General features: G+C 43.6%; 1 protein-coding gene across 2 annotated transcripts in view; it reads right to left on the bottom strand.

Annotated features, from left to right (window-relative positions):
• Nucleotides 1-23,173, bottom strand: part of MTMR14 (myotubularin related protein 14) — a 1,239,106-nt gene that overhangs the window by 820,618 nt on the left and 395,315 nt on the right. For both annotated transcript variants that reach the window (XM_044078037.1, XM_044078038.1), the window contains exon 9: nt 17,998-18,072. In XM_044078037.1, coding sequence (XP_043933972.1) covers nt 17,998-18,072 — 75 coding nt within the window. The remainder of the gene's footprint in view (nt 1-17,997; nt 18,073-23,173) is intronic.

Below are 23,173 nucleotides of genomic sequence, written 5' to 3'. Positions count from 1 at the left end.
TAGTCTGAGGTGGCCTTGAGGGGGCTGGAAAGGATCAATGTTTTGAGGGGCAATGCCTACTGAATCTTGGTGGCTGGACTTGCAAAAAGACTTTAACTGTCTGTATAGACTTAGCTTTTTCTTCCATCTTTTTTAAAACCTCTTCTGCTTTGGTGCCAAACAGATTGTCTTTGTTGAGTGGTGCATCCAATAATTTTGATTTGACATGATCTGGCCAAGGTGTGTTCCTTAAACCAAGCATGCCTGTGACTGCTGCCCTGCAGGATGCTTCTAGGGTGTCAAACCCACATTTGGCTTGAAGAGTGCATAAGTTCCTGTAAGTCTTTATTTTCTGCACAGTCAGAGAAGGTAGACAATTTTTGTTTAATGAGTTCCATGGTATGTTGCTGGTATTTCAGCATGTGGAACTGGCAATTTAATGCTCTAATGGCAAGAGTTGCAGAGGTACATACTTTTTTTACCCAATCTGTCTAAGGCTCGAGAATCCCTGTCCGAGGGGGTGGGATTCTTAGCTGTGGTTGCTTTTATTTCTTTAGGTCCTTGGGAGATGACCTCTGGGTCAGCAGTAGGATTCTTGAAAAGAAATTTGTGCGAGTCATGGACTCTGTAATACCAGTCAGGTTTCCTGGGGGCAGGAGGTAAAAAATAGCAGGAGTTAGACTGGATTCCATAAAGACATCATCTACAACATCCAGGAGGGATAGCTAAGGGTCTGTGCTGTGGTAAATCTACAAACTTCCTGAGTCTCTTTTTGGACTGAGGATAATCCTGGCATTCCTAATGGAAGTACTCTCTCAAAGTATGTAGGGTTTCACCAAAAGAAAAATCCTCTGGTGGAGAGGCAGAAGCAATGGATTCCTCTGCATCTGAATCCTCATAAGCAGATAAGGGCATGTCTTCATAATCAGAAACCTCCAAGTCGTCGGACTCTTGGTCAGATAAACTGCTGGGGACAAGTCTCTTTTTCTTTTAGCAGAGGAAGGCTGGCTTCCCCTAATCAGCATGATAAGGTCTTCCGCCATTTTAAGCATCTGTGACTGCGGCAAGGAAGCAAGCACATGAGTTTGGGTCATCGTTTTTTTAGGCGTAGCTCATACTCTGGGCCTTAGAAACTCTCTAGATTTAGAAAGAACTGAAGATGCGAAAGAAGTCGTCGGTTTGTGCCGAATATCGGTAGTGCGAAGAACTTCCTCAGAAGCCGGTGCCACAGGTTCTATAGTCAAAAAAGTCTTGCGGCATACCGGACTTCGAACAGGTCTCGGTAGCAGCCTGCGAATCCATTGATGTGGGCATCAGGGGCTGCAAAAGCACCTCAATGAGTACCGGCGAACTGGCGACTAGCTTAACGGAAGTGTCGTCAGCAATTTTGGACCTGTGCAGTCTGTCTCTGTCTTTATCCTTACGCTTTTTTGGAAGATCGGTAGTCGGATGGCTTACCGAAGTCATTTTGGAATACGGAAATCGAGAACGAAAATATTTAGCTACAATAAGGGCCTGATGACAAATAGTATGGGCGTTGAACAAAGCGCAAAACTGGCAGCGAGGGACATCGTGGTCTGGGCCTAAACAGGCGACGCAGTAAGAATGGAAATCTCGGTGTGGTATTTGCTTTCCACAGGCAAGACAATTGTTAACTTCTTCTAACATCGGTTAGAGCAAGAAAAAAGGATCCCCAATGGGGTACTTTGCTTTAGAAGACTTCAACTTCAATTTCGTAAACAAAAACTCAGGTAGCGGCTAACCGGCACTCGTGCAAAGTGCTTCTGCTTCATGCTCCTCGGCAAGAAAGACTGATGTAACGGCGTTGGCTGCCTGTTTTTATACCATTGACGACCTGACGTCAGTCCTGGAGCGACAGCAACCAACGCAGAAATACTAAGCTTCTGGTATTCGGACGACTGAGGGCTACCCCTGGCAGGATAACTCAAGTGTGATGACTGCAACAGTGAAACACGAAGAACATCTTGAATTTTCCTTGTGAGGAACCTTTGTAGTCTCTCCAATTGCTGCAGGTGCTTGGAAGGGTACATGCCAAGAGGGGCACTGTACTCAATTACTGGCCTAATGAGGAAGAGTACAGGGAAGTTATAGCGTCTTTTATTCTGGAGGCAATGCCCTTACTTATGAGATGAGCAATACAGAATGCCCTTCTTACCACTGTGGAGACATGGTGATCAAAGGTAAGATTGCTGTCAACCTGTGTGTCCAGGACTCTCACCACTGAGTGTGTACTTAGGGTATTGTTATTGATGCAGTAATTAGCAGGAACATCAGTCTTACCGAAAGGAATAATACTTTTTTTTGCATTGAGTTTAAGGCCATAACTTTGGCATCAGTCATTTGCTTGTGTAAGACCCTCTTGTGAGATGCTGACATCGTATGGAGATTGTATGACCGCTTCCAGTTTGCAGTCATCAGCAAACTTTGTCAGCCACAGACCTTTAGTTGTAGCTTGCACTTTGGAGAAATAGATTCCAAACAATAGAGGTCCCAGGACTGATCCCTGTAGAACACTGCTGGTTACAGGTCTGCTGTTTGAGGTAAATTCCCCTATTTTGACTATTTGGGTTCTAACAGTGAGCCAGTTAGCGACCCATCTAATGATATATGGGTTGATACCTAGCTTGGTGAGTTTGTCAATTATGTCTGAGTGAGGGATAGTGTCAAAGGCCTTGGCTAAGTCTATGCAGGCTGTATGCACAGATTTCTCCTCATCAAGAGCCTTGGTGACCATCTCGAAGAAGTCCACCAGGTTTAATAGGCATGAGACACCACAGCACAATCCCATTTGAAAAATGTCATCACTCTGGAAATAGTATCACCAAATGAAATCTCCTCAAAAGTAGAGTCAGGACTGATGGACTCTTCTTCCTCAGAACCATAGTCTAAGTGGCGAAGCAATCTGGGAGGAATACATCAGGGACTCATCATCAGAATCAGCATCCTCCTCAGAAGAAGAATCCTCTCCTCTCCCTGGGTCTCTTAAGAGGGGTAGAAGACCAGAGAAAAGCAGGAACAGAAACTCCCTGTGGAGGCTTAACAGCCATAAGGGCATTAAACAATCCCAGAGTGAAGTTTTGCCATTCATTCTGAGGATTTTTCTGAGCAGGTGAAATATGTTTAGTTTTCTGCTTCTTTAAGTGGTACATCAGCCTTGAAAGATTTTAGGGGCTCTGACCCCTGATGACACTCAATAATGGAAGCTGGAACCTCTTCCCTCACCAAAATTTAATGAACATTCCTAGGCCCTTCAGTAATAGCCATCCGTGGTTCCCCCTGTACATCCGAAGTAGACATCTGCAAAACCTCCATGGACATGCATGGAGTTGGATCCATGCCAGCCTTTGAAACACCAGTGGCAGAGGAATCTGACAAAGAAACCAGGAGGATCCTCTGGCCTTTCATCAGACTCAAGAGAGGTACAGCTGAAGAGTCCGACCGAGCTTTCTTGGCCTTTTTTTTTCCCACAAGTGGTTGAACCTCAGACTGGGAAGATCCTTCCATGGTATCCTTAGCCAACAGTTTAAGTCATGGGTCCTCAAAGTAAATTGCAACGGAAGAAAGCCAACTTCATAACATCTCAGGGAAGAAAAACTGACAAATCTCGCAAGATGTATGTATGGTCGTGGGAAGACCCTAAACAGAACAAACTCTGCTTGTGACAACATTTACAGAGTATGTCTCCTGCACAGGCATTTCCCCTTTCTGTATGACATGAAACCCAACAACTACAGACAAGACAAAAAAAGATACGAAAATCAAAAAACTCCAACAAGGCACTTATCTGAAAGCAGTAAAACCAGCAGACAAAAGACCGTTCAGACTGATCGAATATGCTGTTCAGATTGGCAACAAAGGAGTTCGGAGGATGGTATAGCCAGACATCACCTTTATAGCCTACATCATGCACAAGGAGCATACATATGACATATGTTGAACTCATTACAACCTAAAGGCTTTTGTACCAGCCAAATGTCAAGGCTATCTTTGGCAGGGACCCCTACTATAAAGAATGCTGCAGCAGTAATGCGGAAAGACATCTAACTGTGGGAAAACACAAGTGTGACAGGTGAATAAGCTAGACTACTGGAAAAGGTGGAAGCAGCTGAAAACAAATATGTATTAATAAGATGCTGCTGTGGTTCAAATAGGTTGGTAACTGACATGGCAAGAAACGGGGGTGGGGTGTCAGTTTAACATGAGAATGCGATACAAATGCTAGTTGTGTAATGTATTCATATCTAGAGAACCTGTAAAGGGGGGGGGGGTTCTCATTCCCTCAAGGTTTCTTGTGGTAGTGACCCATGAATGGATGGAAAATGCTGGATGATGAAAAAGAATGAGATTAGCTGCATTTCTGGATAACTATAAGAGGATGCCTGATTAATCCAATTTACACATTTTTATATGAAAGGTTGTGGATGACAAGTATTAAGTTAAATATGATTAATGTATAGTTTAATTTAAAGTTATTTTATCTGTAATTTCCAATAAATGTAATACAAAAAGAAAATGCAGGCTGGAAATGTTTCATCAGCTCAGACAACCTTGCTAACAATAAGGAAATCCCTAAAAAAGGATTTGCTGATGCTACCTCCCCCACTAGATATCAAAGCTTTGGAACGCTCTTCGACCAAAAACTCATAACTACAGCCATCACTCCATACGCAGATCTCATATCTAAAGGAACAAATCCAGTTATGTCAGTTGCTGATCTTAACTAATTAAGCCATTAAAAATGTAATTACTCTACTAATTTACTTACTATCACTGTACTCACTTGTCCCCTATCCACATCTATTTTTGCCAATATCTACCAGGCTTTCTTCCTTATTTATTTCATCTTTCACCCCTACCACATACTTGCATCTTTTCCCTGTTGCATGTCCTCAATTGCATAAATGTATGAATAATACACATATAGTAAGTTGTGTAGTATATCTTCTTGCACAAACTCTTATATCTCCAATAAATTACTTGTAAATGAACTCTTAGCTCACACTAGTGCACCAAAACTCACTATTAATAACTGCATTTTGCACTACTAATTTACTGTGACTGTGTTTATGCACTCCAGTTTCATGTAATCTGAATTTAACTTTGAACTCCTCTTGTTGTGTTACGTGGTTCTCAGGATCCATTACAAGCAAATGAACTATACCACACACACACACACACACACACACACACACACACAAAACAGCAAATGCTAAAAAAAAAAAAAAAAAAAAAACCCTAACCCTTTAGCTTCTTAACCGTGAATCATCTTCTGTCTTCTCATTTTTTACTTAAAAATTCTTCCTACTACATTTTGCTGAAAAATACGGATGGACAATTTCCTACGGTTTCTCCTGCCAGTCTGGTTGATATGGGCATCCTGAGACAGTGTAGCAACTGCCTCGTGTACACAGACAACCCTCTACTACTACCACCTAGGAACACAATTTGTGAGAGTTGCAATTATATTAAGAACTTAAGAGTCTATACACTCTCCCTCACAAGCCAGTATATCTGGCACTGAGAAGGTTGTCAACACAAACACACCTCAAACACCACTCACACTTGCAAAACACACACCCCCATATGCGGAGGTCCTCAACAAAAGCATACACAAACAAAAGAGACCTCCGAGGCAAAAAACACTTGTGAACTCCACTGCCTACCACAACACTCGGTCCACACACCTGTGTCTCACAGCTAATAAGGCCTAAACATAAACCCAACATATTAGTCATAGTAGACTCCATTACAACACACACAGATGTGCCCCTCACCAGGCTGGAGAAGTAGAGGGTCACAGCTGTTTGCCAGGTGCCAAAATCCACCATATTATCCATGCACTCAAGTCTCTCAACAACAGGTACTGTTATGACTCTGTCATAGTCCATGTTGTCGCGAATGACTTGAGATGCATCTCCCCAGACTATATAAAGACAGACATGATTGAGGTTGCTGAATACGTGTCCCAGGCAGGTATGTTCCTAGCCTTAAGCGCATTCTACCGTCACCCAGAATGATGCTTCAATAAAAACATAAAATGACTAACAACTGCCTTCGTTTCTGGTGTCATTCCCAGGGGATCCAGTACCTGACAGCCTGGGAAGACATGATCGACAGACAGTGATGCTTTGCCAGAGATGGCCTGCATCTGTCGCCTTCAGCTTCAGGCTTGTGGTAAAGGCTCTTGCCTACCCCATAGTGCCTTTTTAGGCAATGCCATGAGGTCAAAACTACTAACAATGCCATGAGGTCAAAACTACTAACATGAAAATTCCATCAAAACACAAATTAAAAGTCATGCTACTAAACGCTAGGAGTCTAAACATGAAACTGCACTCACTGAAAGCATTCTTAACCCTGGAAGATGCTGACATTTGTGCAGTCACAGAAACCTGGTTCAAAGCTGCAGACAGCACCCCAGCCATTCCAGGTTACTCATCCTATCATACAGTCAGACCCCAAACCATGAGCAACAAAGCAAAAGGAAGTGGAGTTGAAATATACATTAAAGACATACACACCTCCAGGCTGGTCAAACAGTATGACTCTCAGGAGACACCCCAGGTGCAGTTAATTAGTGACAAGACCCCTATTCAAATCATAGCTGGCAAGAGCCCCCCAACTGTGACTCAAGATGCCCACTCCACCTACCTGGACCTCCTTGAATCCATCAAGATTCAGTCATTTACCCTGATCCTGGGTGACTAACTATCCAACCATAAACTGGAAGAACTACTCATGCCAAAACACAAATGTCCAGAGATTCCTAGATTTCATCAATGTAAATGCCTTGGACCAGCTGGTCGACACCCCCACAAGAGCTGATAATATCTTGGACTTGGTATTAACCAGCATGAGTAACCACTGCAGCATCCCTACAGTGCCATCCTCTCTGGAAAGATCCGACCACAAAGCAGTCACTTTTGAAGTCGCCATCTCCCCCAAACCACTCCCAGCTAGGGTCAAACAAAAAAAACTTCTCCAAAGCTGATTACAACCTCCTGAAGAAAAGTATAAAACAGTTTCACAGCCCTCTCCCCTACATAGGAACTGCCACACATGTCCAAATCTACACTAAAGTATTATACGAGCATTTATATAGTTGCATGGAATCGGGAATACTTGACAGGACAAAATCCTCCTCCTCAAGGAAGGGTAAACCTGTCTGGTGGACATCTGTAATAAATAAACTCTATAATAAAAGGAAATTGCTGTTCAGGACCAAGAAGGAGCAGGTGCATAATTGGAAGCAATCTCTCTTTAGCCTAAACAAGCAAATAAGAGCACTAGTGAAATCCTCCAAAGCAAACTGAGTCCAAACTGACCACATCTACTAAAGACAGTCAGAATGCAATCTCAAAAGAAGCACTCAGGTCTGCTCAGAACTGGTGGTCAAGGACAACACATACACTAACACTGTAGATACAGCCAACCTGCTGCCAGACAGGTTCAGCGAAAACCTTATCCCCCCCCCCCCCCCATCAGTAAATCAGGACACTCCCAGCATCTAATCCCTTTATCTCTAGGAAGCAAATCACACTGTGTTCTCAAAAGCAAAAAATACAGCCTCCATTGGACCCGCTAACATCTCAGGCTGCATCCTACATGAACTCAGGCAGGAACTTGCAGCACCATTAGGCATCCTATTCAACCAAAGCCTGTGTACTGGCTTCATCCCAGCAGAGTGGAGGACAGCCACTGTTATCCCTCTGCACAAAGGTGGAGCATCCACTGATCCAGGAAATTACAGACCCGTCAGCCTAACTAGCCTGATCTGTAAGGCCATGGAACGGATTATCACGAACATCATTAACAAGGCCATTGGCAACCACCAAACACTCGATCCCACACAACTTGGTTTCGTCAAGGGAAGGTCATGCTTGTTAAATCTGGTCAACTTTTTTGAGACAGTCACCAAAGCCATGGACGAGGGGAAGACGATGCACACCACCTACCCTGACATGGCCAAAGCCTTCAGTACTATTCCCCACTCCGGTATAATACATAAACTCTCTCAACTAGGCATCAATCCATATGTTACCAGATGGGTAGCAAACTAGCTCACTGATAGAACCCACCTAGTCAAAATAAGGGAAACCACCTCAAGCAGTAGACCCGTGTGTACCCCAGGGATTGGTCTTGGGGCCCCTGTTGTTTGGGATATACTTTTCTGAGGTGCAGGCCAAAACCAATGAGCTATGGCTGGCCAGTTTTGCAGATGACTGCAAGCTGGGCACCATCATCAATTCCCCTAGTGATGTGGACAGCCTCCAAGAGGGTCTCAACCAAACAAATGACTGGCGCCAGAAACAGGTTCAAACTGAAGGCCAAAAAATGCATCATCATCTCTTATGGGGAGAGTGATGTCCCCTCAAATTATCACATTAATAACAAGTTCCTAAACAAGTTCCTAATCAAGGAATCAATCATGAGGGACTTGGGCACCCAGGTTGATAGCAAACTGACTTTTGACCATCGTACTGCCTCTATTGTATGGAAAGCTTTCTACATGGCCGACCTCATTAGTAAGGGTATCTCATCCAGGGACAAGAAGCCAATAACATCACTGTATTCTTCCCTTATACGACCCATTATTGAGTACAGTGCCCCTTTCGGCATGTACCTCACAAAGTACATGCAGCAGCTGGAGAGACCACAAAGGGCCTCAAACATCTACTCTACACATATAGGCTACAAGCCCTGTCCCTCTACTCAATCTCATATAGACTCCTCAGATGTGACCTCTGTCTGGCATACAAAAAAATTTCAGACCCCACTTTGATGGCACTGCTGCATAACCACAAGTCAAGCTTCATTCAAGTAACCCACATGCATGACCTCAACTTGTTTGGGACATCAATAGGACTTGTTGGCGGGACAGATGTGTCCCAGAGTCTCCCCCTTCCATGGAATAGACTCCCTCTCCAGGTCAGAGTACCTCATTAAACCTTTTTAAGTGCAACCTGGATAACTGGATGGGGAACAGGAAATACACTCCTGGGATTGCAGCTGTGTCCCTGCTGGACAAGGGCATCAGGTGCTGACTTGTCAGAACATGGGCTAAATTCTTGGCTAAGCTTGCAAGGGCCTCAGGGCCAACAGCCTAGTAACTTCTTATGATCCTATGAATAGTACTACATTCAATTATGACAAGTATGGGAGTTGCTCCCTTTTTAAAGTCAAGGCACAATCCACTAAGATGGCTTCTACCACAGGAGTCCTTTTCAAGGATATTTCTGCCCAAAACATCTGTGGAGCAAGCAGATGTAAGATAGGCCTCATGTTCACCATACATTCCAAAAACTGCAAGCTCAGGGAAGTGGTTTTCTGCTGTCAAAGTATATGCCTCCCAGAGTTAACAGTTCTGCAGTATATTCTTACATCATTATTACTGCAGTTGCAAACTTATTCACTGAAGAAAATATTGTAGTGAGAAATGCTCGCTGTGAGAGCACAGCTTTGAAAAGTAAGTTGTTGTGGGTGATGAACATAAGTAATCTCCATAGTGCTACAAAACCAAAGAGCATTTCTAGAAGGATTTCAGATGTCTTATTAGGAGATGAGGTCTGCTTCCTATCAGTCTTGTTGCTGATACCCACAAGAGTTCAAATGCTGGATTTTGCTTTGATGAACAGCAAAAGGTGAAGAGGAGGGAAACAAACTCCCACTCAAAGCATCCAACCTGGCCATACAGTATGTAGTTTCTTCCTGACAAATACAAAGATATTTAACAACATGGAGAAATCCGGCCAGCTGGGCATGAATTCTTGCTTAAGAATACCCACACATTTTTCAAAAACACCAAGTCTTCCAACGAAGCAAAAAAACAATTAAATAAAAATAAAATAGTCCCAACACAAACGTGGTTTCACCGATTTAATAGCACAAAACACAAAGATCCCGACGACTGAGCGCTTTCACCATGAGAATGGCTTCATCGGAGTAACGTTGGTTAGTACAAACAACATTTAAATACCCCATCCCCTACCTGCTGACCAATCCACATTGAATAACATCATCGCAAAAATTAAAAAAAAACAGTTGATTATACATGAAATATAAAAACATAATTGAACCAAAATACAAGATAAAAATGCACTTGTACAACATGCTTAAAGATAAAAAGTGTTGTGATGCTGATCAACGTTGTTAAATATATAAAAAATAAATTTTATTTAATCACATTTGCTTTAGCCTTAAGTATAGGAAGAATAGCAATGCTGTCATTGAGGCTAGGTGGATGCATAGTATTTAGACTAAGTTGCCACAGAGTCTCCAAATTTTCCTTTAGTTTCAAGTCACCTCCTCTTTCACTACTTTTCACCTTGTCAATGACAAAGAAAATAAACTTTTTAAAATTAGTACAACATGTACTATGCCTATAGAGTGCATTGTAAGCATCTTTGTTTCTGATGGCCCTAACATGTTCAGTAATCCTTTCCTTAAGTCTTCTCACATTTTTGCCCACATAAAAACTGGTGCAGCTGATACAGGTGGCAACATATACTAACATGTTAGTGTTACAGCTGCACCTTCCCGGGCAGCTCAAAGAATGGCTGTAACCAGGTATGGACACAAATGGGCCCATCACTGATGTACATACATACCCTACAGGTCCCACATTTGTACATTCTAGATATAAAAGACTTGCAATTAGAATTCTCCATAATGTCCTTAACATTTCTCCCTCGACTGTAAACTATCCTAGGTCTCGGGCCAAGAATTTCCTTATTTGCATCTTTAAGACCAAAGTGCCATGCATAGTTGATGGCGGGTGAGATAAACTACTTAGACATCCATTTCAATTTTGATGGGGGGATTCTTGAAAAGTGGTACCCACAGGAAGGAAACTTTTTCGAATTCCATGCTCCATTTTAGTAGTTGTCACCCTTATCACCAGAAGAAGGGAATTATTAAGGGGCAGATGGTCAGACTGTCAAGATTGGTGAGCAACTCTGATACTTTTAAATGTGAGTTGCTTCAACTTGTAGGGATGCTTTTAGATAGGGGATACCCCTTAAAATTAATTTTGACGGTCAAACATGAGGTTTTAAATAAGAGAGATACCCTTTATCAACCTAGACTTCGTGTTGGGTTACCAGTAAAACCACCCCAACAACAGTCGGATGGTTCATCTACAATAGTCCTTAAATACAATCAGCTCTCCCAAGATATTGTTTCAGCCATCAACTATGCCATTCCCACTAATCCAATCAGCTCTCCCAAGATATTGTTTCAGCCATCAACTATGCCATTCCCACTAATCCAGACAGGGTGGGTGCTGCCTTGGGACAAAAGGGGATTGCCCCCATAAACTTAGTTCTTCAGAAGCTTTAAAATTTATACAAGAAGGTACAGGAAGAATATCCCTGTTGCACATCTAAAAGTGTACTGTCCCATGAAGCAAGATGTTTAATAGCACTGAAGTACATTTACTATTTCTGCAGAAGTGACACGACTATTTCAATCAATAAAAATGACTGAATCAGTGATCCTATGATAGTATGCCACGTACGTACATGTGTATGTGCATGTATGTAAAGACATATATGGGATCTCCAAATACATGCATGCTTTTTAATTTGCAAACAGTGTGTTTAATGAGCCCCTTTTACTTTCAATAGCCTCCATCAAATATGACCTACAAAGGCTCCTTCCACATCAGTTTCTATAGCTCCGCAAATTATTCCCTTTTTATGGATTTCCATGTGCACTACATTTGCAGAACCTGCTCTGCCCCATTCTTCTTGATAAGTACCAACAAAGAATGTACAATAAAAAGAAGTTATGTACCTACCATAACGTTCCATGTTAGTTGTCTCCTCTCGCCTTCTTTCTTGCTGGTTGGGTTCAGAGCCCATCCTCGGCTCCGACTCGACCATCTTCTAAAGCTCGAGAGCTGTTTACTGGCTCGAGGCCTCCCCATAGCCCATGATGCCTTGCGCTACATACCCAGATCTCATTTGGCAAGTCCAACTGCAGACATAAAAAGGAAAGAATCCTATCCTATAATACATAAACCCTACCAAGAGACTACCAGGTAGAGAGGAATAGCCAGAGAAGACTCAGCCAGTGAAAAACCATACAGAACTCTTCTCAGTCTACTAGGATAGGGGGATGGAGGGTGGGATGCAAGAAAGAAGGCGAGAGGAGACAACTAACATGGAACGTTATGGTAGGTACATAACTTCTTTATGTTAAGTTGTCTATCTCGCCTTCATTCTTGCTGGTTGGGACAGCGTCCCTAGCACCTAAAATCCTGGGTGGCTCATTGGAACAAACTCTTCAAAACAGTGGAACCAAAATCAGCTCTGCCCCTGGAAACCACGTCCAGCTTATAATGCGAAATGAAAGTATGAGGGTTGGCCCACGTGGCCGCTGCACAAATAGATTCCATGGGCAACATAGCCTGAAAAGCCACAGAAGTGGCTAAAGCTCTGGTGGAGTGACCTTTTGGTTTAACAGGCAATTCTTTATTCCTTAGCTGATAGATAAATGTGATGACAGAAGTCAACCACCTGGTTAAGGTTACTTTTGAGACTGGTAGACCTTGTTTACCCTCAGCATAAGAAAGGAAAAGCTGGTCCGATTTTCTGATGTCCTTAGTCCTATGCAAATAAAAGCGCAGTTGCCTGTGAACATCTAACTGGTGAAACTTATATTCCACCCTGCTGGAGTGGTTGGGAAAAAACACAGGAAGGTCAATGGACTGATTCAAGTTACTCAGAAGAGACCTTAAGAAGGAAGGAAGGAAGGATTAGTCCTGAGAGCAACCCTGTCACTGTGGAACACTAGGTACGGAGGACGGATACAAAGAGCCTGGAGTTCCGAAACTCTTCTGGCTGAAGTAATTGCTACCAGAAAGAGGGTTTTCCAAGATAAAAACTTCAAAGAACAAGAAGCTGCAGGTTCGAAGGGGGGCAAAATTAGAGAAGCTAGAATCAAATTTAGATTCCACGGAGGTGGAGGATCTCTCACTGGGGGCCTGAGCAGAGTGGTCCCTTTGAGAAAAGCTTTGCAAAGCTTATGAGACATATTACTTCCCGACAGGCCAACGTGAAAATTTGAAATTGCAGCTAACTGAACTCTAATTGTAGCGGAAGCGGACCCAGCATTAAAGAGTTCCGCAACAAATTCCAATATGTGGTATACAGGGGCTGAAAAGGGGTCTATACTCTTACCCTCTGCCCAGGACGAAAAACATTTCCACTTACTAGCGTAGGTTTTTCTAGTGATAGACTTGTGCAATGATAAAATGATTTCACGCACAGAGTGGGAGATATCAGGAAGCCTGGCTAAGGTTGGAAGTGGAGCAATCAAGCAGTGAGCTGGAGAGATTGTAGGGAATGGTGCAGTCCGCCTGATTGATGGATCTGAAAGTCTGGGACTGGGTCCAAAATCCAAGGCTGCTCAAGAAGATGATGATGCAGGAATGGGAACCATATTTGTTGAGGCCAGTAAGGAGCAATGAGCATTATTTTGCAGCCCAATACGGTAGCTTTCTATATCAGCTTGGGGATTAGGGGAAAGGGAGGGAATGCATACAGAAGTCTCTGAGGCCAATCGTGGACTAGAGCGTCTCTGGGGGAATGTCCTGGAAGTGGAAGGAGAGAGAAGAAATTGCTGCACTTGCTGTTGAAGGGGGTGGCAAAGAGGTCGCAGCAAGGCTGTCCCCATTGCGGAAGATTTGGTCCGTCACTACCTGATTCAGAGACCACTCATGAGGCATGAGAATTGCTCTGCTCAGCCTGTCTGCTATGAAGTTGGATCTCCCAGGGATGTGCGTTGCGGTCAGAAACCATTGGGAAGAGATCGCCCACTGCCAGACTCTGAGTGCTTCTCGATATAGGAGGTAGAACCTGGTTCTGCCCTGCTTGTTGATGTACCACACGACTGACATTGTCCGTTTGAATTGCAATGGTCCCGGTAGGAAGAGAGTCCTGAAGAGCTTGCAATGCCAAAAGTACGTCCCTCATCTCCAAGACATTTATGTGCAGATGGTACTCTAGGTTGGCAGGTGCCCTGGACTGTTCTGCCCTGATAATGCCCCCCCCCACCCGATCAGGGAGGCATCCGTGGTCACCATAGCAACTGGAGGGGGAAGAACAAATGGTCTGCCCTGAGGCACTGATGTGGAGACCACCCACCACGCAAGGTGCTTTTTGCATGCTTCTGTGATAATAATCATGTGAGACATGGGAAGCTGCTGGAAGGACCATTGGGTAAAAAGAAGCCACTGGAGGATCCTCATGTGAAAACAAGCCAGAGGGACGAGTATGATCGCTGCTGCCATGAGACCCAGGGTTTGGAAGACGAACCTGGCTTGAATTCTCTTGCATCCTAACAAGACCTGCATATGTCGGCGAATGACTAACACCCTTTCTGGTGGAAGGCTGGCTGACCTGTCTTTTGTATTTAAATTTGCACCTATAAAGGTGATAGACTGACAGGGCGACAATGCAGATTTTTCGAAATTTATTGTGATACCTAGTCTGGAGCAAGTCTGGATTGTGTAGTCTCTGGCTCGCAGAAGGTGATGCCTGGTGGTAGCAGTGAGGAGCCAGTCGTCTAGATATGGAAACACCTGGAATCGTGGCCGTCTCAGGTGAGCAGTAACTACTGCCATACATTTGGTGAACACCCTGGGGGCTGTGGTGAGACCAAAGGGCAGAGCTCTGAACTGATAACGGCTGGCTCACAGCTGGAAGCGGAGGAATCTTCTGGAGCGCCTGTCCATTTTGATGTGGTGGTACGCATCCTGAAGATCTATGGAGCACATCCAATTGTCCTGACCCAGAAAGGGTAAAATGGATTGTAGCGTGACCATCCGAAACTTCGTTCTTTGAATAGACCTGTTTAGTCTGCTGAGATCCAGAATGGGTCTCCAGACCCCTGTCATTTTTGGTACCAAAAAGAACCTTGAGTAAATTCCGGATCCTTGCTGGTCTGCTGGGACTTGCTGGATGGCTCTTTTTCTTAACAGTTTTGAAACTTCTTGAACTGCTTGATCCCTTAAATTGGGTGGAACATCTGGAAGGGACTTGTTTAACAACAAGGGAGTGCGAACCAAGGGAATTCTATAGCCTCCAGATACAACAGACTGTACCCATTTGTCTTGTGTTATGTCTTTCCAGGCTCTTGGGTACAGCGATAATCTTCCCCCGACTGCCTCCAGAGGTGGGCAACCAGGCAACCCTTCAGGGATGCTGGAAGGGCTTGTCGGAGAAGGATTCTCTGCTGCCCTGGTTTGCGGACCCCCTCTGCCACGAGGGCGGCATCTGTTATTGTTCCCTCCTCTGCCCCTGGATGGGAACTCACCAAGTGTGTCCAGCAAGGCTCCCTGGGATTTCCCGAACCACATCTTTCCACTCTTCTGACCCTTGGGATATGGTCTGGAAGGAGTGGAAAAACGGACTCCCACAGCAGAGAGAGTCTTGCCTTCCTGCTCACACCTGGTCAGGGTGTCCTTCACCTGTGATCCAAAGGGAGAGGAACCATCAAAGGGGGTGTTAGTGAAGGATGCTCTGAAAGGTTCCGCAAAGTTACAAAGCCGCATCCAAGCGTGCCTCCTTAGGGTGACGCCTGTGCCTGCGGCTCTACTCACACCATCGGCTGCATAAGAAATGAGCCTCATGGAGGAGTTCACACTGAATTAAGAGTCGCCAGGCTGGGAGGGTGCCTTAGCCTGGGCTCCCTCAGCTGATGGATCTTGGAGGGTATCTCCAAGCTCTTTAAGGAGATCCCTTTGAAGACGGGTTAAGTGGCACAAATAATTCAGAGACTTCATGGAGAAAGTCGCTGAAGAGAACATCCGCTTCCCATATCTGTCCATCGTTCTGGACTCTTTGTTAAGGGGATGGACAGATGAAGTTTCAGCCACCTCCTTCTTTGTGGCCGTCGCTACCACCATAGCATCAACAGGAACACCTCTGGTCAAAAACTGTTTGTCTTGTGGTGCAGTTATGAATTTTGCACTTCTTCTAGGGGTCGGTTCCACTGTGTCTGGAGCTGACCACGCCTTCCGAGCCATCACAGCATGAGTGGGTCGAAAGGCGGAGACACCCAGGAGGTGGAAGGTCGGGATCCAAATGCATCCAAGAATACCAACTCATCCTCGGAAGGGCTAAGGGTAGACCAGTTCCCCCTCTGCCTAAGCATCTCAAGTATGTCTGAGAATGAGACATCTTTAGAGGGGAACCTCGGGGACCCTTCCGAATCCTCTAAGTCGGTATCTGATGTGACAGACTCAGGGGAGTCAACATGCTTCCTCTTGCATTTCCTCTTATGAGGTGGCTCCTCTGAATGATCGGGGAGGCCTCGGAAGAGGAAGATACACCCAAAGGGGTCCCCTGGAGCATTGGTTCCCCACGTTTGGGGTCTGGAGGAGGGGCAGAGGCAGGCACAGGCAACATAGTGGGGGGAGCCAAAGTGGATGATCGTGGGGCTGATTCAGGGGCCAGCACACTCCTCATGACCTCGAAGGCATCCCTGCTCGGATGCTGAGAAGGGTCCAGTTCCAAAGAGACCAGAATCACTCTCTGCACCGAGGGGGACGGCTCCGAAGCCGATGTAGGAGCCGAGCTCACCTGCGCCGAAGCTCCGAGGAGAAGAATGGGGTCAGACAAGGGTACGATGCCACTCGCCCCCTCGGAGCCGACGATGGAGTCTCGGCACCCAGATCCCTCCAAGGACGGTACCAAGGAAGTGCTCGGAGCCGACGCCGGAACCTTAGGAGTAGGTATCGGTGCTGACGGTTCCACGATTCAAACCCCAATGAACTCCGGCTCCGAACTCAAGGGAGGAGTCGGAGGAGGAATGACTGCAGACAAGGACGGAGCCGAACCCTGTTGAGGGGGGCTGGACAACATTTTTGCTAGGGCCTGCGATTTCAAGAGCCTGCTGACCACTCTCTCCAAGTCATGATCTGACAATCTCGATGACCGAGAAGAGTGGAAGGACCGATGACTGCGCTCCGATTGGAGCAGAGTAGACCTCGGAGCCGAGCGTATCGACTCCAGGGAGGGAGACCTAAATCTCTTTCAACTCCCTGCCGGCTCCGAAGTGCGTGTCGGAACCGACTGAGAGGCAGGCACATCGGTTCCAGCCGGAACCGAGGCAGAAGTAGCAGCTTCACCTAACGGCGGCTCTGAACTGGGAGTCGAAGGTTTAGGTGGCTTGGAGGACTTCACGGGCTGAGCCTTAGCCGGTGACTCCTCGGGTTTGAGCAAACCCCGTAGGATTAACTTATTCCTACACTCCTGCAGGACTATTGGACTGAAAACATGGCAAACCGAACAAGAGCCCTGCAGGTGCACGGCGCCAAGACAATAGACACAAGAAGTGTGACCATCTGTCACAGACATCTTCTGACAGCATGAATCACATTTCTTGAATCTGGACACCTTGGTATCCTTAGACATAGCTAAAGAAGGGAATACCAGACCAAAAAAAAAAAAAAACTATAACAATTTGAGTATAATAACTATAACACACTCAAAATTACCACACCCCAAAACAGTCAAGGATACACACAATAGTCTAACAACAACAAATAGACTAAACTAAGTAAATATTAACTATATATATATATTTTTTTTAAAAGAAAAAATAGGTTAGTCTCTAACTTAAACGGCTACCTCAGAAAAGAGAGAGGGGGGAGGAATACAGGTAAGGAAAAGATATATACTAAAACAAAGATACCCCAAGAAAGATACTATACTACAATTAACAAACTACACTAAACCTACTAGTTTTTTTATCAAAAAACAGATAATAATAATAATAAAATATACAACCTGAGCCAGTAAGACAACCTCACAGCAGAAGCGGCAAATGAGATCTGGGTATCTAGCGCCAGGCATCACGGGATATGGGGAGGCCTCGAGCCAGTAAACAGCTTTCGAGCTTTAGAAGATGGCCGAGTCGTAGCCGAGGAACAGCTCCGAACCCAACCAGCAAGAATGAAGGCAAGATAGACAACTTAACATTGTGTCTTACCTGGTAGCCGCCCCAGTCGATGCGCAAATTCTTACTCAACAATGGAGGAATATTCAAGGGAGCATCAACATAATCCTAAAAACAATTAAAACCTAAATCAATAAATACAGTGCAACACAATACACATTTTAACTGCTGGAACTTGCAGTGCTTACTACCAGCTAGAAAGAGCAACTCAGCCCATAAAATCTTTTAAAACATTGAGTACTACTCAATTAATATGCAAAACATTCCTTACATTAATTACATGTTATTAAATATTTAAAAACCTGCGTAAATTTCAATAATTGTGGGACAGCAAGGGAAAATATTCATAAAGCAGGCAGACTGTGGGTGCAACTTATTTCTTTTCTCTTCAAAACTTCAAGGTCTAGAAGCTTTCAGACTACGGTTCATGCATATCAAACTAGAAAGCATACACAGAGTTCAGCTGTTTGCATGTCAGGTCACCACTGCATACATACACTGCACTAAATAAAAATACTGTGTAATTTAAAAAAAATATATCAGACAGCTCAGTCTCAACTAACTATCAAGTCTTCCTCTATGACGTCTGAACCAAGCATGAAATTAGACGATTTAGCAGTCACAACATGGCTAACACCTTTTACTTCAGCCAATGCCTTGAAAAATGCTGCAGGTGACGCATGAAAATCCAACTGTAAATATGCACAACTGAAATAGTTCATTCAACATCTAATTACACAGGTTTTGAAGTCAACCCAGTCTTCTTTGTCGGTTGCATACAACATTCTAAACAATTTGTTTAGAGCATCATGTGGCATTTAGATTTTTAAAAGTCTGATTCAATTTTGATAATTCTGTACAGGATGCTACTACTGCTTGTGTTGCCAGATGCCCTGAACAAACAGACTTCAGTTATTACGCAAAAAATTATTTGCATGTGAGAGAAGATGAAGACGCTGATCCCATGTAGACCAAGTCCATCCACATGCTCCATCTTGCCCCCACAAAGCTGTCCCTCCCCTTGTTCCATTCCTTCTATGTTCTATTCCAAGGAGTTCTGCAATCTTCTGTTATTAACGCTGGCTCAAGCAATGCATTTAAGCACACTACCACCTTCTCTATGGAGCAGTATTTTCTCAAGTTTAAACTCGACTCATCCTGTTTTCACCTGCCACTCCTATCCCTTCTATCATTCCTAGGCCATAAACAATATAACCATCCAATTTCCTAATACACAAAAAACAAATTTCCAGTTCTTTCACTATACTCCAGCACTTCCATTTACTTCATTTTCGTCAAATCTACTATGCATGCTTTCCTCTATATGGCTTCCTGAACTGTACACAGTATGTCAGGAGTGGATTTACTAGTGCAAGATTACTGTGGCCTTAATTCTAATACAGTCACTATGCGCCTCAAGATCTTGCAGGCTTTCCCCACTACTCTCTTAACTCATTAAATGGCTTAGCTAAGGAGGTGATGATTACAATCCCAAAAAATTATATTCTTCTATTCTGCTTATGGTCATCCCACCAAGATTTTTTTCCCCGTGGGTTACCCTCCAAAGTGCATAATTTTATCATTTTTGAATTATATTCCTACTCTTATCTACCTGCTGGCAAAAGAAGAGGTTGCAGTTCTGCCCAAAAATCACCCACTACAATCCACGGATGCAACATTCTTCATCATCATGTGCAATTCAAGCTGATCTTAGTCATTAAACATACCAGCTGATACAAACTAAACACAACTAATATTTTAATGAATTACACAACAGTCCACTTGACTAAAATTCATTTCAGCAGGTCAAATCTAGCATCCACTTCCACTCAGAGTTTCCAGTCCACACCAGAAGTTTGGACCCCCCCCCCCCCAAAAAAAAAAACAAAAAAAAAAACAATTTTCTCATCCATCACATGCAAGGCAAAATGTAAAAAAAAAAAAAAAAAAAAAAGATCTTGGTGTGGCGAGGTCCAAACAGAACACATCCCTTATGCTAGGTTGTTGATCATCAGCTAGAGAATTAGTATTCTGCAATTCCACTGGCACGGCACTGCAGAATCTTTCTAATGTCCTTCTATGGGACATTAGACAGGAAGTAAATATGCACTCATGATCTCAGCTGACCCCTCTGCAGTGGGTTTTACTCTGGCATTTCCCAATCTCAAAGGAACTCAGAATTTTTCTTACTCACACTCATCGGAACATGCACATTTGGATGACATCACTCTCATGTCCAGTATCTGTGTTAACTATTGTGAACCACAGGCATTCAGAAAATACAATATGAAAGACTGAAAGACAGACAAACAAACATAACAAATTAACTTCAGTTTCATGGGTATATACTAGGTTAATAACCATGGAGTCCTTTACAAGCTTAGCCAGATATCCCAACTGTATCCTGCAAATTTGTGAGCTTTAAAGGTTATTTTACGGGGTATATGTAAGCTAAGACAAGATTTACAGGCTGCTTCTTCCATTAGAGTCATATGCGCTAGACCCAGGGTGCACTTCCAATTTCCCATACGCTAGTCCAGGTTTCTCTTGAAAAAGGTTACGGAAAAGCTCAACTTCACATGGTTGAGAAGCGTGTTCCAGAGAAGGGGAACTCTCAAACACATACCTGTCCCTCCATGTCGTATTTGTTGCAAGCAAAGTTTTAATTCCCAGATCAAGTAATTCTGATGCTATTCATTTTGCAAATATGCAAAAAATCCATCAAGAGTGGGATTGAAAGAGGTTTTGTACATCTCTAAACAGTATGTAGGAAACGTACACAGATAGGACTTTGCGGTGATCTGCACACGACATGTTGTTTACACCCTGTATTCCTTTTGTGAGGAACCTCTGTGGACATTCCAGTTGTTGCATGTGTCTGGTCAAGCACATACTGAAAGGAGGCATTACACTCAATGATAGGGCTGAATATAGTGGAATGATGATTTTCTTAGACTTAGATGCCATGAGCTTGCTTATAATGAATGATTTTCCTTACTGCCTTAGACACATGTTAGTAGAATATCAGGTTACTATCTATACACGTACACAAATACCCGACTACTATTCTAACCTTAGGAGATGTTACTGATGACATTATTTCCTAGGATGGCTAACTTCTCAAAGGGTACTATTATGCATTTCTTGGCACTGAGTTGCAAGCTGTGGCTTTGGCACCAATCAATTGTCTATGTTAGTCCTTCCTGTACAATGTTAGTGTCTTGGAGGGATTCTATGACCATTCCTATTGTGCAATCTGCAAACTTGGTCAGAGGCCACTGGCCTTTTCTTCTGAAGTATTTGCCAAAAAGAAGTGGACCCAGCACACAGCCCTGAAGGACTCCACTAGTGACTTGCCTCTTTGTAGATGTGGTCTCCTCTACCTGAACTCTGTGGATCCTATCAGACAGTCAGCTAGCTATCCACTGCTTAATATAAGGGTTTATGCCTATATCAGTGAGTTTGTTAATGCCAGAGAAAGGTATTGTATCAAGTGCCTTAACCAGGTCAAGGTATACAGAATGCACAATTTTGCCCTCATCCGTTGTCTTGGTGACTTTCTCAAGAAGTCCATCAGGTTGAGTGGGCATGATCTGCCCCTGACAAAAACCAAACAGGGTTGGATCCACTGTTTAAAAGTTTTCCATCTCCTTATTAATCGTGACTAAGGATTAAGCAACTGATCACTTCCTTTTCTACTGGTAGAGAGAGGCTTTGAAGTAGTTAAAATATCACTTCTAGGTGAACTGCCAATTGCATTCAGTGTACATTGCAATCTGTTGGTGAACTGTACATTAAAAAGACAGAAGTCTCTCCAACAGATGAGTTGCTGCATCTAGTGTTCATGTCAAGCTCCACTCGAGTAACCCGCATATGTGACCCCAACCTGGTCTGTGACATCAACAAGACTTGGCAGGACAGATTTGTGTCCCAGAGACTCCCCCTTCTGTGGAACAGGCTCCCTCTCCACGTCACGTAGACTGCCTTATTAACCCCTTTTTAAGTACAACCTGGATAACTGGATGGGGAACAGAAAATACACCCCTAGGATTCCACCTGCATCCCTGCCGGGAAGGGGCATCAGGTGCTGAGTTGTCAGAACATGGGATAAATTCTTAGCTAGGCTTGTAAGGGGCTCAGGGCAAGTAGCCTAGTAACATCCTAGGATCGGAAGAGCAAACAGCAATATTTTGCAATGAAAGATGTCAGTACAGACTGAACCAAATTAACCTCTGCAAGAACTTAAAACAATGACATGCCAAAAGGTACTCATGTCTATTAACACCATCTTGCACCATGAGGAAATGGAATAATTAAGGGGTGGAGGGAAGTGTATTTAATATAAAAGCTAGTTTGTACCTGCTGTTTTTTGACTGAAGAAGTCTGGTCATTGAACCAGATGAAAAGTGCTTTACATTACAGTGTGGTACTGTGGTTTGTTCCTTTCTTCTTTTTTATTAAAGAGCTGAATAGCTGAAGATTGCTGTGTGTATGAGGTGCTTTTTCCTGCATATTTGTTTTTTCAACAGTTTGTGGTGTTGGTTTGTTAGTGTACCATGAGGAAATGATGCAAGACCCTCTGGGTAGTGACCATTTGGAACTTAATGTGCTGTATGGGCTTGCTGAAGTCACCGAGATCAAAAACTGAATGCAATTTTCTCACCCTTTTAGAGCAAAAGAGAAAGACGTGAATGGAAATCTCTTCATATTCCTCTAATTATCTTTGTTTTTACTCTCATATGTAGTTAATTTTTAGACCACTGCTATCAGTGCAACCCTATATGTTTATAATTTTTTTCTTTTATTTTTCTCTTTACAATTAATTTCGTATTTGCAGTGTTATTTTTTAGTTTTTGCCCTGTATGTTTATCTTTGCTTACGTTTGTTGGGGCTCTTTCCCCTCGGGTCTCCACTGAAAATAGGTTGCTTACTATCAATGCAATGCAAATAGTTAACAACCTTTCCTTTTTTACAATTATTTTGTATTGTGATTATTTAATATTTGTATATTTTCACTTTATCTTATGTTTGCTGGAGCTTTTCCCCTCGGGTCTCCACTGAAAATGGGTTTGTTTGCAAACTCAGTTGGACTAACCCGGTTATCAAATGTGAAATAAATAAAATAAGAAAAGGAAGAGCAGGCTGTTTAGCTTGTTTGTGAAGGAGAGTTTAGGTTTATTCTTAAAGGTCTACAAGTAAAAGTTAATCC

The sequence above is a fragment of the Protopterus annectens genome, chromosome 7.part0, assembly GCF_019279795.1.
Source record: "Protopterus annectens isolate FY-2018-M chromosome 7.part0, PAN1.0, whole genome shotgun sequence".
NCBI lineage: Eukaryota > Metazoa > Chordata > Ceratodontiformes > Protopteridae > Protopterus > Protopterus annectens.
Note: the sequence above shows the minus strand (reverse complement) of the source record. Positions and strands in the feature narration are given on the sequence as shown.